The 17,707-nt window shown below is 39.1% G+C and overlaps 1 protein-coding gene across 1 annotated transcript in view; it reads right to left on the bottom strand.

The window, feature by feature from the left end:
- Nucleotides 1-15,143: 15,143 nt before the first annotated feature.
- LOC127647521 (WW domain-binding protein 11-like) overlaps nucleotides 15,144-17,707 on the bottom strand; it is a 23,822-nt gene continuing 21,258 nt past the window's right edge. The window contains 4 exon segments of the mRNA XM_052131797.1: nucleotides 15,144-16,161; nucleotides 16,164-16,424; nucleotides 16,510-16,695; nucleotides 17,443-17,707. The exon segment at nucleotides 17,443-17,707 is cut by the window's right edge and continues 11 nt beyond it. Of these exon segments, the coding sequence (XP_051987757.1) occupies nucleotides 15,884-16,161; nucleotides 16,164-16,424; nucleotides 16,510-16,695; nucleotides 17,443-17,707 (990 nt within the window). The 3' untranslated portion in view covers nucleotides 15,144-15,883.

Below are 17,707 nucleotides of genomic sequence, written 5' to 3'. Positions count from 1 at the left end.
TTTATGACATGTATACTGTTCTGAATAAGGTATTGGTAACAGTAAAGGTTGTATTTGTTAACATTAGTGGATGCATTAGCTAACATGAGTTAAAAATGAACACTTCTACAACATTTATTTATATTTGTTTGTTAATTTCAGCATTTACTAATACATTTTAAAAATCAAAAGTTGTAATGAACTGACATGAAAGTATATTTTGTACTTATACTGTCATTTGCTTTGTGCTTACATTGTGGGAATACTGTTTTACTCGACAGAACCACACCGTAGAGAGAATATGGCCTGAAGTCAATAAGCGGGTCAATTTTCCAATCAAGACTGCACTCATTCAAATGATTGACCAGGAGACTTTGGATATGGAGGATGGGTTGACCAGATACTGTGTATCCAATCTCACATGTGAGATCAGCCAGATTGGGGTACAGAGATTTGTTCAGGCATGGAATAGCCATAATATTCTAGGTATGTGAGATATTGTTTGACATCACTTCTAAATTGTGTTTTACTTTATCATACCATCATTATTCAGTAATCTAACTGCCAATATACACACACAATGTTCTGGAGGGCCAGTTCCTGCAGAATTTAGCTCCAACCCTAATCTAACCTCAAAACCTAAACCAGAACCAGCTAATGAAGGTCTTCAGAATTACATGACAATTAGTTACAGTAGGTGTTAGAGCAAGGCAGGATCTGAACTCTGCAAACTGGTAGGATGTTCTTACAGTATTATTTAATTCAATATTATCAGTATTTGTTTTTTTTTCTTACAACTCAAATGTTTCTATTTATAGGCAAAGGCATTCCCAATCTGCTGGCCAGAGATGGCTGCGCGGCAAGGATTTCAGAGCCACTGCTGCCGAGGGCCTCAGAAGCTGCCGAGCTATACAGACAGGAGATGGGAAACAGTTTGACCACTCCATCAGCATTTGGCATTGACCCATTTCAGTCTGAAAAGAACAAAATTAGGGCAGAGACAGAGTTTCCTTCACTTTATTTTGACCTTGGAAATGTATTTAACTACACTGTAAATGAGCATTACAGGTCATACCAAGACTGTGTAACTGACCTAATTAACATCGCAAGAACATGTGCATAGAACTGCTTTATATTGTACCTCTAACATGACTAGAAAAACTTTTCTTGTCGTGTATTAACTTTTTTGGCTTCTTGTAGCATGAAATGTAAACACTATTAAGAGAACAATACAATTATATTAAGAGTTATATTAACAACTGAATAAAAATAAATAAAAAGAGTGTAGATGATTTTCTTTGCAATGTGAATGTCCACACCACACCATCATCAATATTTCATCATGTGGTAGACATTTCAGGTGGTTCTCAAATGTATCAGCATGAACTTTAAGATATTAGAAATCCGATAGGCCTATTTTATTAAGATATTACATAATAATGGGGTTTTCATGCCATTGTTGTATTCTTTATTTATTGGATTAATATCCTCTAATGTTCCAAATATAATTGGGTTCTAGTATTTCAGCTATAAACAATCAATATTTATTGACTAAAACTTGTCTATTAATACCTGTTTGCGTGAACTTTAACTTTGAAATGTTTTAACTGGTGCCCCGCCTCTTACTTCTCACCCCTCTTACTTTATGCCGTTCTATGGTATCGTGCTGGGAAAACGGGAAGGAACATCGTGCTTTGCGAGTTACCCATCGCTTGTTGGTAAATGGCGTGTGCCACATTTTGCTTTGCCGTTTGCTAGACGTGATTGGCAAACGGTTTGCCAGAATATACCCTGACCATGCCGCAGACATACTCTCTGTTAATGATGATGAAGCAACGATAATGACTGTGTGTTTTTAAGACGCCACAGAAGCGAAGTTTGGAGCATCGTCCTTCAAAGCAGCAAGCGAAAAGAGACTGCGGTCAAGCCAGCCACCACGTTGAAATGAGCGGTCAAACTAGCCGCCCCTATATTTGGCGGTGCGCGTATACACTGGATATTACGGTATGACCGTCAGAACTAAAAACAGATTAAATTCCTGCGAAGGCAATTTCACATTCATTCATTTATTCTGTCTGTCTGTCAGAAAGAAAGAAAGACAGAACGAAAGAAAGACAGAAAGATTTTAGCACACCTCACAACCTGTCACTGCATGATATATTGAATTCCAAAATAAGAGCCCCCCAAAACTCATATATTACCTTTTTTGTCCATACATTCAGACAAATCATAAAAATAAAAGTCCTAGCTTCCACAGACCAATTTCACCTCAGGTGGGAAGGACACCTTCTCAAGGTGTGAACTACAATGTTTCAGGACATTCTGATGTTGTCTTCCAAAATAAGATTAGATGTTTTGTCTACACATTCAGAAAATCATAAAAATAAAAGTCCAAGCTTCCACAGACCAATTTCAACTTCAAAGAAATAAAAACATTTCTCCCACATTTCTTATTTAGATAATTGAAGGCCTGTTTCATCTTGCTGTCAATCAGCTGGAGATGGGGAGCTCCATATATATTCTCAATCACTACACAGCATGGGTGATTCTGCATGGGGAAAGCTCACAGCTTGTCCTGCACAGTTTGTCAAAGTGATCACAGTGGTTGCATGGACTACAGTGTGGATGTGCAATTTTGTGTGTTTGTGCAGGGACCTTATGTATGAAAAATTATAAATAATCTATTGCAGCACTACATACTGAATGTATAGTGAATATGCAAGCTTTCTATATTGCTTTGAAAAGCTAAATTTACTAATTATGGTTTAAAGTGCAAATGTAATTATTATTTAACTTCTTCATTAGGTCAACTTTGACAATTACCAGGCAATTCATTCATTCGTGAACATCTGCGACGTCCACTGGAAACTTCTGGTGAGTAGCAGAATGATATCTATATGTCATTATTTACATTGTCTGGTGTATTATTAAAAGATGTATTGGTTGCATTTCCCCCTTATCATTTTCAGTACATAAATGCTGTCAACCACACAGTGTACTTGATGGATCCATCAAAAAATAACACGGAGAAAGCTGATTCCATTCATTTTATAACTCATTAAATGCCTAAACCAAGGAGTGGTCGTTGGTGGAGATACATATTCACTGATTTACATTCACTAAAAGGGTTACACCAGATATTAATCCAATAGCCTGGTAAAAAATTTAAGAAATTCACTATATCATATATTTTTTAAATTAATGACATCACAATTTATGGAGACATTACAAATGTTGTAAAGACTTTGAATTACATTAAATTAATGGATTTATTTACATGCCATACCTTGTAATTTGGTTTAAACTTAATGAAATTAAGAGTTTAAGATCATTATTTGGGTGTACTTAGACTTTCACGATTAGAAGAAGAGTTATAATTTTAGAATTTACTTATCATTTGAAAGCAAAGCTTTTTGTAATCTTTTCCTAATTAATACATATTCCCGTAATACATCACATACAGTGAGTACCTACAGATGAGGAAAACGTGCCATGGAAAAATGGAGTGGGTGGACATAAAATGGAAAGGAGTTCTGACACATCCAGTCCAATAGGACGCCAGTAGCTGTGGCGTTATTGTCACCTTGATATGTGAAGTTTTTTTAATATCTATCTCTTAATATCTATATATCTTTCATAAATTAAGTTGATGTTTGTTTCAACAATTTACAAAACATGACACAATACAAAATAATTGGAATATTGTAGTTGGGAATGCTGACCTGTGCTGGAGTCTGACACAGTCCACACAATGTTTGTAAATGTTATTATTTGTTTAGATGGCCAGGGCAATAGTGAGGGCATTTCCAGGTGTTCCAGTTTTACATTTTGGAACATCAAAAAAGGAAACGACAAAAGAATCAGGTTTGTAAAGCAAGTGTTTGTCTGTTGTGTGGAGGGATACAAAATAAAATGCAGCTTAACAGTTTAGACTCTAGTCAGAATTCAAATGCTCAATGCAGAAGTCTAGTGTAATGTAAAAACAGTAGTAGAAAAAATGCAGCTTCAGAGGGAAATAGATGGTTATAACAATAATTCAATAAAATTCAAAGAAAGAATTCACACTAGTTAAGATGTCTTCTGACGGTCAGCACTCACAGCCAGGTTGTATATTATTACATTAAAGCTACCAGAAAATGTAGGGTTGCCAGAGTAGTATCAGCTAAGACAGACAGAATACGGCCTGTGAAGCCATGGTGGCCAGTCATTTCAGGACAACTTATGGTGAGCTATAACACAGAGCAGCTTACAGCTGTTATAAAATGGTTACTACAAAAAGCTGTAAAGATTTCAGAAAATGGTCAGTAACAAAAAATATTTTATATATTAAATATTTTATTGCTAAAAATACTTTTTCACCATAGAGTGTCATTATTTAACAGCATTATGTAGAATTTTAACAAGATAAAAAAAAAAAAAACAGCAGCACAGTATTACTGATGCCACAGGAGGGTGTATATAGTTTGTTGGCAATGGCTTCTAATGCAGCACATGCAATCATAAACACAGAGGGGATCATCTGAAATTACAAATAAAGATGACATTCTCAGAGCAGGCAAAAGGAAAATTGATCCCGGGTAATACATGCCAGTAATGCAAGTAAACAAGCCTGGCAAATAACAAAAAAAGATTCCAGATGACTATGCAGAGGCCTGAAGGCATGGAAATATTGCAAGCAATGAGACGTAACACATGCAATACATGAAATGAGACATAAACAGCAACACCATAGATATACTGTGACATAAATAGGTTCACAAAAATGAAAGGGGTAGAAATGGACAGTTTATAATAGTAAAAATAATGTCTTGACACAAGTTACACACATTGTTATTTTCACTCTAGGTAATACAGTACAGTATTTTAAAACCTGGTTTAAAAGCAACATTTAGTAATTACCTAAATATCTCAGCTGGTTATATATATATATATATATATATATATATATATATATAAATAAATGCAGTCTTCACTGTATGTAATGTTGATATTGTAAGGTGGTTCCTTTAAAAAGGACATGGACATTGAACATTCAATTATTGTTACCAATTTATTTATTTCTAATACTTTAGTGTTTGATGAGACCAATCACTGTTCCATGTGCGCACAGAAAGAGCCAAGTGGAAGTAGGCAACGTGTGACAAAGTGGGTGAGTTTTTTGTTCACTTGTAAAAGGAGAATTGGAAAGTGAAAAGGAGTATTTTAAATGTGGATGTAGCAGTTCAGTGATATTTCTAACTTATTTTAGATCCAGTGTGACCGCTGCAAGAGGTGGTACCATGAAAAGTGCCTGGGCATGTCTCAGAAGAAGCTGAAATGGGCCAGAGTCAATAATTGGGACTGCATTTAGTGCTGTTAAATCTGTCGAGTTAACAGAATTACTACATTTATGTTATTTATCTTTTTATTTAAATTATGCTATTGTCTTTTTTTTTGGTCAAATAATATTGTTAATTACATTCTGTCCATTGAAAGAAGTGTTCACATATTCTGTGTGTTTTAAATAATTTGTAAATAACATTTAAATACAAAAATGTAAATGTGAAATTCAATAACCGAATGTCCTGAAACATTGTAGTTCACACCTTGAGAAGGTGTCCTCCCCACCTGAGGTGAAATTGGTCTGTGGAAGCTAGGACTTTTATTTTTATGATTTTCTGAATGTATGGACAAAAAAGGTAATATTCGAGTTTTGGGGGGCTCTTATTTTGGAATTCAATATATCATGCAGTGACAGGTTGTGAGGTGTGCTAAAATCTTTCTTTCTTTCTTTCTGACAGACAGACAGAATAAATTAATGAATATGAAATTGCTTTCGCAGGAATTCAACCTGTTTTTAGTTCTGACGGTCATACCGCAATATCCAGTGTATACGCGCACCGCCAAATATAGAGATTGCTAAGACATGTGACCAACTGGGCGGCAACGTCATCAGAACGCAAAGAATTATGGGTATGTTTGGCCAGTTTACATGGGCTGGCATCGCATAGCAGGCTGTTCTGGCATGAAAATAATAAAAAGCGTGAAAAACAGAATATAATCCTACAAAATGCAGCGGGCTAAAGAAAACATTGTCGGACCATACCGCCTAAAACTAAATCCTAATGCAAAGACGAGGTATGACGAGAAAATAAAGGGAATCAAAGGACTGGATTCTTACGAGCATAGTGACTGGTCACTTCCAGCACCCATATATATATACAACTACATGATATTAAATGTTAGTGCATACACACACAAAGTTTTCAGTAACTTCAAGTCGCTGCAGCAGGCCCAGGTCTTTTTTACAGATGGATGGGTCCAGGACCTGGAGATTTTAAAAGTGGGGCAGAAATCTCGTCCGTTCAACGGTATGCTAATGTTTTAAGCACCACACTCCTCGCGCGGGCGCGATCGAACAGTGGAAACATAAAAACATACTCCGTCATTTTGTTCATAGGAGGACATCATTCAAACTGCAAAGTGTTTACTTATATTTGTGTCCAGCCAGAGAAGAGTTATGGCAATGCGATGCTCGCACATGTCTGTGACTTATCATCCACAACCTACCTCATACATTTCCAGTTGTCTTTTCTATGAACTCTTTATAAATGTCTTCATCTAAATGTATTTACATGTTAAATATGTAAAGAAACTGAAATTAAGTTGGTTGTTACTACTATTTAAGTTATGTAATTGTGTTTGCAACCAAATAACACTGATTTTGCACAATTCTTCCTAAATACAGAAAAAGGAGGCAGAATTTAATTCAGTCTTTGTGTATTTTATTTACAGAGATGGCTAAAACATATTAGATGTGAGCATGGTGTATAATTCTAACACGACGGCTTCACAACAATACTTGGACACATATTGGTCAAAGCACAGCACACAACCACAATTTTATCCAGCAAAGTCTTATCCTCCCCCTCACAAGGCACCACATATCCCAGGTGTATTGTGTCATTTAATATGTTAAACTTAGAGCGCATACACCCTATCACTCGCTCCACGTGGATCCTGACATGAGCTAACTTCCTGGTCTGTTCCACATCTTTTGCATTAAGTTGGTGGTGGCTCCTGGTGAAGGCAGGTATTTTCAGTGTAGCACCCACAAGGGCAACACTTTCTTTAATATCAAATCCACGGTCCGCTAACACTAGGTCTCCAGGCGAGAGCTTCTGAAGAAAGCCACAATTCTCGGTGTTCTGCTTATCACTGGCACGAGATAGAAAAGTTGAGATTGAAATGTTAGAAAAAGAATTAAACGATTTGCAAGAACTTGCTGATATCACCGGTGATTTGACCATTATTAAGAGTTTTAAAGAGAAAAATATTTTTTTAAATGACCTATTGGATGTAACCACACAAGGAGCTCTGGTCAGGTCAAGATTTCAGAACATTGAGCTGATGGATGCACCTTCTAAATTCTTCTTTAATTTAGAAAAGAAGAATGGGCACAAAAAGCTTATTCACTCTCTACACTCCGAGTCTGGAGCTTTGTTGTCAGACCCTTCTGAGATCAGAAACAGGGCAGTTTGTTTCTACAGAAAATTATATGAGAGTGAATTAACTCATGGTGAATGTGAGTTTTTTTTTATTTGCCTCAAGTTCCTGAATAAGTCAATGCTGAACTTAGTAAAGCTGTAACTTTAGTAGAACTAGAAAAAGCACTTCAAAACATGGAAGGTGGTAAAGTACCGGGAATTGACAGGCTACCAGTTGAATTTTCTAGGACGTTTTGGAAAGAGGTGTGCCCAGATTTATTGCAGGTACTGAATGAAACACCTTTAAGCTGTAGAAGGGCAGTCCTCACATTACTACCAAAGAAAGGTGATCTAAATGAGATTAAAAACTGGAGACCTGTGAGCTTGTTGTGCACTGATTACAAATTACTTTCTAAAGTTCTGACACATAGATTAAGTGAAGTTCTTGGCCGAATTATTCATCCTGACCAGACTTATTGTGTTCCAGGGAGACGAATCGTTGATAATATCTCTTTTATTAGGGATATTCTAGACATTTTGATTTTGGTCTAGTGTCCATTGACCAAGAAAAAGCTTTCGACAGAGTGGAGGAACACATGTACTTATGGAATGTTTTAACAGCCTTTGTTTTAGTAATGATTTTATTTCCTTGATAAAAGTGTTGTACAACGAAGTTGAAAGTGTTTTGAAACTTAATGGAAACTTGTGTGCCCCTTTTAGAGTTTTTAGAGGTATCAGACAGGCTGTGCCTTGTCTGGTATGCTGTATACTTTGGCTATAGAGCCCCTCTTAAACAAAATAAGAGCAGAATTGTATGGTTTACATGTCCCAAGATGTTCTTATGCTTTTAAGTTATCAGCATATGCTGATGATGTTGTTGTTTTAAGTAATGGACAAAGAGATGTAAATGTTTTGTTGGAGATGCTGAATGATTTTAAAAGAATTTCTGACACAAAAGTTAATTGGTCCAAGAGTGAAGCAATATTGGTGGGTAGTTGGGTCAATATAGAGCCAGGACTTCCAGAAGGTTTATCCTGGACTACATTTACATTTATGCATTTGACAGACGCTTTTATCCAAAGTGACTTACAGTGCACTTATTACAGGGACAATCCCCCCGGAGCAACCTGGAGTTAAGTGCCTTACTCAAGGACACAATGGTGGTGACTGTGGGGGTCAAACCAGTGACCTTCTGATTACCAATGTATTATACAGAGCACTTATTACAGGGACAATCCCCCCGGAGCAACCTGGAGTTAAGTGCCTACTAAGACACAATGGTGGTGACTGTGGGATCAAACCAGCAACCTCCTGATTACCAATGTATTATACAGAGCACTTATTACAGGGACAATCCCACCGGAGCAACCTGGAGTTAAGTGTCTTACTCAAGGACACAATGGTGGTGGCTGTGGGGATCGAACCAGCAACCTTCTGATTACCAGTTATGTGCTTTAGCCCACAACACCACTCACACACAAACTACACTTTTTTTCTTTGAAAATATATGGAAAGTAAATTCCACAGAGTTGTGTGTCATGAAAGGGATATTTTTAAGAACATTTCATATTTGTTGTGATGTCATAATATCAAATGTTTAAATTGTTTAATTGATTTATAGGGCGAATAATATTTGATATGAAAATATCTTAATTTTTTTATTGAGCTTTGTGCTAGGCAAACCTATTCATGCATTTCCAAGTTGGTTTGGCTTGAATATGTCATAGGCACGGAGAGTTTGAGTATTGTCACGAATGTCAAATATAAACTAATGTTGTGGGTATATTGCACATGTCCACTTTGATTAAAAGCTGTTGTGTGAGGTATAGTCTATTCTAATGCTAATATTAGGAATGTTATTCATCAGCAATATTCTCTAATGCAAAGGCAAAATACTCATTTTACAAAATTGAGTTATGACTGAAATCGGTCTCTTGGATTATGATCTGTCTTGTGTCAGATGGGTTTGGCTCAACTATCTCATATTTCAACATGTCAATTGGCTGTACAATTAAAATAAAGTTTTTTGCCATTTTTGTTCGTGTGTTTGCATTACAAATGTTAAACATGGTAAATATGCCGTGTAGTCACACTGTTTCCTTCCGTCACCATTAGATGCTCAAATGTGTTACTAGCATGAAATGTTTGCTCTGTGAGAGACAAGAGATAAGTTCAGAAATAGCATTATTCTTAATAATATTTGATTTATTGATCTATGATTTTATTATGCATTTGTTTATAGATAATATTTTTTAAAGAAATATCAATATAATGATTAACAATATTAATATTTTAATAAATACAAGCAACCTTAACAACTAATAAACAGCATTCATTACATTCAATTACATTGCATTTGTGGTAAACAAAATCCAGCAATGCACACATTTCCTAGATAATAAACCAATTATATGAAAAAATACACAATTTACAATAACAATGGAAATTAACAATAACTAATACAAATTTCATAACAATAACTTTGAATTAATATATGCTTATTTTATTTAGAAATCAGTAATGCTTCAGTGTGTGGTACTCCTCATAACATGGGGCAACACACAAGGGAGCGTTGCATGGCACACACGTGAATTTGGTGAGGCGCCTCTGCTTTGCCGCCCGGTCCTGCTGCCCTGGGAAGCTGAGGGACTTCGGAGGGGAAATGCCTAGCTGTCAGGCGCAGGGCGGCCTGCTTTGGATGGACACTGAGGAGTACTGTGCTCTTCCAGCAGTCCTCTCATCAGGTTCATCCTGAATTGCAGGGATGTGATGACTTCTATTGATAGCAGAGCACATGGTAGGAAGTGAGGAGGAGTGTGGAATATGACAGCATGGTCATTATTGTTTTATGTTCATTTTAGTTTAAGTTTAATTGAGTTTAAATGAAAAAAAATATTAAAACGATAAAAATAAACTATTTATATGTAAATTATATGTTGTTCTTAATCTGATATGCACATTTCTCACCCGTAAGTTGGTGGTGGACAATGTGGCTGTTCAGTACTGCAGTGTCAAGGAGGTAAAAGACTTTCTTGTACCATTTGATGGTTTTTCTGGTACAATCAAAAAAGTCTTTCATCATGTCAGCCTTGTCCACTGCTCCCATCTTTTTGTTATATTCCTGCACACAGAGAGGCTTCATCGACCTTTCCAGTGGCTGACATGTTGGATGGATGGACCGGGGTAAGAAGGTGAACATCCCTCTTGTCATGCCATTTCACTGCCAGTTGTGTTCCTCTACATTCAACCTGGTCCTCGTACTGTCCCACAACTCCTGTGTCCAGAGACAACCTTCAGCTTTTCAAGTATGGCGCCAGTAACGTCATGACAATGGACTCAGAGATTCCAAGGCCTTCATAGTGCTGCATGTCGGATGCGGTGTATATGATAATGTTCTGCACGTAACCAGTAAGCACATCAAATAACACAAAGAATTTGACCCCAAATCTGTGGCGTTTAGTTGGTATGAACTGGCGAAATGCCAGCCTACCCTTGAATTTCATCAACGACTCACACACAGATCCCTGTAGGGCAGGAAAGGATGACGTGAAAGCAGAGAAAATGTTTCAGATTTTTTTGCAGGGAGTCGTTGATGTTTGCCATCGCATTGTTGGAGAAGTGTTGGCAGCGGAGGAGCAGAAGGAAGCGGTCCTGGGAAAACAAAGTCCCGAAAAATGGTGTCAGGAGCATGGGATCTGTACTCCAATAATCACGAAGTGAGGTTTTTTTCACAATTCCCATTAGCAGCACTGCCACCAGGAATGTGTACATTTCATGAGCATTTGTTGAAACCCACTTTGCAATCTTGCCTGTCACTTCAGGTGGTGTTAACTCCTGCAGCTCTGAGGCATAGCGGTGCATTTCCTCAATTAGCTCCTCAGTAAGGAACATCTTAAAGCACTGGACTTCATTGGGTGATTCTGGAGGGTTTTGCTAACCTTTCTCTGATCTCCTCATTTGTAATTTGTTTTCTTTTTAAAGACAGTTTGTGGCAATTGTGTGAATAAAACTGTAAATATATCAGATTAACTCGTGTGTGTGTGTGTGTAAAGCATATGATGAGCTCTGATACGAGTCGGAGGTAAAAGTGCCGTGATGTCACTGGTCACTGGGGGGAAGGGAAGACTAGTGATAGGCTATGGTCATTGCCATTGCATTGCAGGCCTGTCTGAAAACAATTATATATATTTACACAGATTCACAATTCAAAATAATTAACATGTTTCATGTGAATAAAGCACTGTGTTTGAAATGTGATTGTTTTTCTCGCCGTCGTCATAGACATGAGTGTGTAGATATGCGCTGGAAAATAGTATTCAATACTTCTGTTTATTTGAATACAATAAAAATGAAGACTGTTCGAGCAGCTGTTATAGACATAAATGACAAGCGTTTCACCAGTCACTCTTTCTATAGCAATGGCCGCTATACAGCAACGCAAAAGCAGATTTGGTGAGTTTATCGTCTACTGTGCTGCTGCTATACGCGGTGTGTGGATATGGACAGTAAACATATATGGCAAGTATTCTATGTTTGTTTGAATGCATACGTACAATAAACATTTCCATGTGATTTGAAAAGACTGTTATAGACATTATGTGCTTAGCCAGTCTCTATGTTGCAACTAAACCATACGGCAGCTGATATGGTGAGTTTCAGTTCGTTTTGCACGGTTATAAATGGTGTAAATTTGTAGTCTTTTGTTATTTTAGAAGCTAACACAAATTAAACTTAAACCCCCATCTGGAGATCCCTGCAACAGTCCGGCTGTGTTTGAACGCAAGAACACTTCCTCATTGCCGTTACTGACTTAAGCAACAGCGTGAAGGTACGACTTAAAGCTTGAATTTCTCAGATGGTTAGAAAATGTCTTATTAAAGTGTATGATTAATAGTTATTAAAGTGTATGATTAATGGTTATTAAAATGTTAGATCGACAGCCCCAGTTGTGTACCTGTCTTGACGTCGATGCTGGAGCCGAGCGCCTCAAACTGCACGGCGATCTCGTGTGGCCGTCTTTAAGACTTGACACCATTTGACTTGATGAGCGAATGCATGATGGGAAGAGCAAACGCTCCAGTCTTCCCTGAACCGGTCTCTGCTAAACTGATGATATCACAACCTGACACACACACACTGCAGCTGTAACAGCACTAACCCATTACAACTGTGGGTGCGTGAGTGTGTATGCGTGTGAGAGAGAGAGAGTGTTATTTGTGTGTATTTGATTGTGTGTATGGAGCTGCTCACATTCTAGAGTGACAGGAATGGCCTCCACCTGGATCTTGGTCGGCTTCTTCCATCCTACCACACACACTTGTTTTACTGTATAGCTTGTTTGCAGTCACGTGATTCTGATGGCGCGCGAAATTCAGATGGAGGGCAGGAAGTGAAAAGCAGAATGGAGGAAAGTCCGTACTGTACTACTTTATAAACAGTAAAAACAACATATGTTGGACGTGATTTTAACTGAATACTTTCCTGCTATCGAGGCGGTAGATATAAGCAACTACCTTGTCCTCCAGACATACTTCTACTCCAGAAAACAAAAGAATGGAGACATGTTTTGTTAGTGTTTGGGTCAACGATCACGGTTACAGAGGTACAAACTCAAAGAGAAGAACAAACAATTACTTTAACTTTACAAAGTACGGAAACAGCTAACGTTACATAAACATAGTCAAAGGGAAGTTAATACAACTTATGTGGCTAAGTGTTCACTTTACACATGAGCATTATCCGACTCGGCTCCTCCAGACCGCGGACGCAGGTCAGTGACGTCATGTGCAAACAAGCTAGTCGAGAAGTTTTATATATATAAGTTATTTTTATTGGTATAATCGTCTTCACAACACCCATAGTTTCAAATGATCTTCTACAGAAAATCCCCAGACAACACAAATAACAGTAGATTAAATTAAACCAGATTTAATTCATGAATCTGTCTTTTTATACACTATATTACAGAGAATATTTAAACAACACACATTTCACATCTAGTACTTTATCTTCGTAATGCACTCATGAAAACTAAATATATATTTATTTAAATGCATGTGTAGAGAAGCTCATTTTAATCAATTCTATAAATAAAAGCCTCAAAGAGTGAGAATTGACAGATTTAAAGAAACAAACCATCTTGTGAATCTCACCAGATCTCTGAAGCTCTCGTGTGTCTTCTGTTGTGTTGTTGGCAGTTTGTGTTTATTTTCTCTTCTTCTGTATTTGTTTCTCTCTGTTGCGACATGTTATGCTGCGCGTTACACACGTTACTTGGTGAAAACACTGCGCATGACCGGAAGTGATGGACGACTTTCAGTGCGGCTTCTGGGAAATGATGTTCATAGATCATTTGGGGATTCAATCTTTCAGATGCTGGTGTTGAATCTCCTTTAGAGCGGTTTTAGGTTCGATATTCACAGTAACATTAAAGCTGCACTCAGTATTTTACTTCTAAAGAAATGAACAGTAATATTGACACATATGTATGAAATCATGCCCACTCATGTGAGATGAAGTGTTCAGTCATATAAGTAACCTTATTACTGATGTTAGCATCACACGATCATCTGAAAATTATTTCATCTCAGTAGTCCTGTTATTGCACACTTCATTTATGGATTCATTAATCCTGGTTTACCATGCATAGTGAATTTCCACAATGGCATCTGAAACCATTGATTATAAATGATGCAGCATCCAGGCCAATACTTAAGCCAATGTAAGTCACTTCAACATACTTACATTTTTTAAGTTAAAAGAGGATAATGTGCTAATGATATACAGTTCCTATAATTATAATGATAAAACTAGTCATCGTGAGGAAAATTGCGGAGCCCCCGAAGTGACCTGTGCAAAAAAAAATCTAAGAGACTTTCGCGTGCGCACGCGTTACAGTTTCCGGTGTGTGTATAGCTCTTTTCCGATTGTGTCATTGCCATCATTCATTTACTCAAAGATACTAAGAGCATGGATGTGCATGAATTTATAGAGATATATTTTAAACTTGGCCTTCAATACAAAGACATTACTGTCTATGACATTTGTAATACTGTCATGGCTGAGACACGCTTTGATCTTCCAAAGGACACTAATCAAGCAATAGACTTGTACTTGCATTTAACACGAGAACTACCAGAAGTCTATAACTACTAGAATGGCCATAGTGGTCATTCTGACCGTTCATACTAGACTGTACCAAATGTCATGTCATATTTACATTCGAAACATCTATTGAGGTTTTAGAATGAAGCTTCTAATGTCTGTCGTCATATTTTATGGCGTCATCACCGTGCGGACACGATAGTTTCTCGTGCGGACGCGAAAGTCTCTTAGAATTTTTTTTTTGCACAGGTCACTTCAGGGGCTCCGTAGAAAATGTCTCAACTCCATAAACAAATGTTCTATGACATTTCAATACATTTTTGAAACATTTTACTTAAACATCCAATTAAACTCTGAACAAAATGCTCCACACATTTTCAACTTAGTCTGGTAGGTTTCATATGTAACCAGGCTTGCTCGACCCACTCTGAGCGGGATTCGAACCGGGGTCTCCAACATGGGAGGCGGGGTGCTAATGAGGAGGTTAATAGCTACAGCCTCTAGTGTCAGTCGCTAAACCACACTCTTATCTGGGTCACGGCACCACTGTAACCGGTCCTGCTCAACCCGAGCAGGATTCAAACCGGGGTCTCCAGCATGGGAGATGGGGAGCTAATGAGGAGATTAATAGCTACAGCCTCTAGTGTCAGTCGCTAAACCACACTCCTATCTGGGTCACGGCACCACTGTAACCGGTCCTGCTCAACCCAAGCGTCATTTGAACCGGGGTCTCCAGCATGGGAGATGGGGAGCTAATGAGGAGGCTAATGCACCTCTTGAGGCCAGAGGAGTGAGGTTTTCACACACCAATCACACCCCAGCTGGCTACCGTTACACATTCAAATGTGTTAGAATAATGTTTGAGCAGTGAATAAAGATGAACGTTTTTAATTTAGTTCGTTCTGAGCAAAAACACATTTTTATGTTCCGGTTCAGAAGTTCTGCAGCCTCCTTTCCAAATGTTAACTGGTTATAACTTAAAATATTATTTTAAGTGACCGTACGCTGTGCTAAAGGGATGGGTGAAATATAGTGTTGCCAGATCTGACATTTCAGATGAAAACAGATTAAAGTTGGAAGTGAATATCGGAGTATTGAAATATAATTAAGATTATAAATGAAAGCAGCATTTATTACAACTAAATGATTAATGAGAGCAGCAGGAGTTTGAGGTTTGAGGTTTAATCATGTTTAAAGATGAAACATTATTATATGTGACAGTAACAAACACGCAGCTGCTAAAAGGAAACGTATAAAATAATGCAAATAAGAGCGCCAATAACCTTCAACCAAACGTGTCGCAGAAGATTTTGTTTACTAATTAAAAGGAGTGGTCACAGCAGCCCCTCCATCTCCCTCATGAAGGCCTCGTACATCTGGTCTTTAGTCTTCATGTTGTGCGCGGCAATGCCAGCGGGCTGGGACGGGTTTATAGATACTTGTTTGGGCTGCTCACGCTCGTCCTCTCTCCTGCCGCCCATTCTCTCCATCGTGCCAGTGCGGTCTCTGCGCACGCGGAGCGCCGTGGGAACAAAGCGGGTCACCTCCGTCTTGGGGTTGATGATCTGAGGTTTGGCGGAGATGGTGGCGCCGCCTGGCTGTGCCGCAGGGGTCCGGAGATGTTGGCACGTTTCTCGATGGTGGGGGCGAGCAGGGGAGCGGTGCCAGGGGGCGGGGGCAGCTGCAGTGTGGAAGTACGTGCGGACGCGTTCTGAGAGCTGTCGCCGGAGATGGACGCCGCCAAAGGCTTCTGACGCGTGACGATGCTGGGCGGGGCACTCAGCACATTGGGGTTGAGCGGTGGAGGGAAGAGAGAGAGTGGGGGGGCCATGCGGGGGGGTCCGGCACGGGGAGGAGGGGGGGGTGGAGGCATTCCTGCAAATCAAATCAAGATCTCACATTAAAACACATTAAACACACACTAATATTAAAACACACGTGTGCACACACACAGACTGACCTGGAGGAGCTGGAGGGGGCAGGCGGGGTGGGGGTCCTCTGGGAGGAGGTCCAGGGGGCAGACCTGGCGGCGGTCCGGGAGGAGGTCCTGGCGGTCGGCCCGGCGGGGGTCCCGGAGGCAGCATGCGCGGTATCGGACCCCTGAGAGCGGCTGGCAGCCCTGGAGGCCTCATGAACGGAGGAGCACCTGAACACACACACAGATTGTTTACACTAAAATACATAATATAATGCGACTGTCCGGCTTCATCCAGCATGTTAATCGAACCGTAACTGGATCACAAACATCCATCACTCGTTCTTTTACCGTGATGACTTTTGATCTGCTTCAACGGGGATCATTTTGACAAATGTTGTTTTGTGATAAATATCTTCTGATACTGCCACTGCACACCCGCTAGAGCGCCGCCACCTCGCTCTGAATGGAGACCATATTCTTAAAAGCAGCCTTTAGAGCTTTAGTGATCATGCAAGGCCATGTGGCCATTTCAATCTTAAATCAATCGAGCATCCTTAAAGGAATATTCTGAGGTACAAGTTAATCTCAACCGACAGCATTTGTGTCCTAATGTTGATTAGCACAAAAATGTATTTCGACTCGTCCCTCCTTTTCTTTAAACATCATAAATGTGTGTTCCAGTGAGACACTTCCAATGGAAGTCAATGGGGTCAATTATTGGAGCGTTTGACCGGCAGAAATGTGAAGCTTATAATTTAATAAAAGCACTTAATTCTTGGACTGTAAATGTCACATCTGTAATGCTGGAATTGCTCAGGAATGGTGCACAATCTCTAATACTTGAGATTTATCTTATCATATGTTCAGATGAAGACTGTGGTTCGACTACACAAAACCCCGCTGCCCAGAAATAACATCTATATAATAACAATAATAAAGAACACATAAGGGCTGAATTGAACAGAGGAGACACACCAGGAGGCGGTCCTGGAGGCGGCCCAGATGGTGGTCCTGGTGGCCTCATTGGAGGGGCAGGAGGTGGTCCTAAAGGAGGAGGCCCTGTGATTGGTGGAGCCTGCATGTGTGGAGGCTGCTGAGCTGCCATTGGTGCAGATGGAGCAGGAAGTCTGGCATTGGCCAATGAGTGAGCAGCTTCAGCAGTTACACCATCATCATCATCATCATCATCTGAATCCTCAGAGTCTGTGAACTCCTCTTCATCCTCATCCTCTTCCTCAGG

Source organism: Xyrauchen texanus, chromosome 8, assembly GCF_025860055.1.
Source record: "Xyrauchen texanus isolate HMW12.3.18 chromosome 8, RBS_HiC_50CHRs, whole genome shotgun sequence".
NCBI lineage: Eukaryota > Metazoa > Chordata > Actinopteri > Cypriniformes > Catostomidae > Xyrauchen > Xyrauchen texanus.
This window is presented reverse-complemented; position numbering and strand designations above follow the sequence as displayed.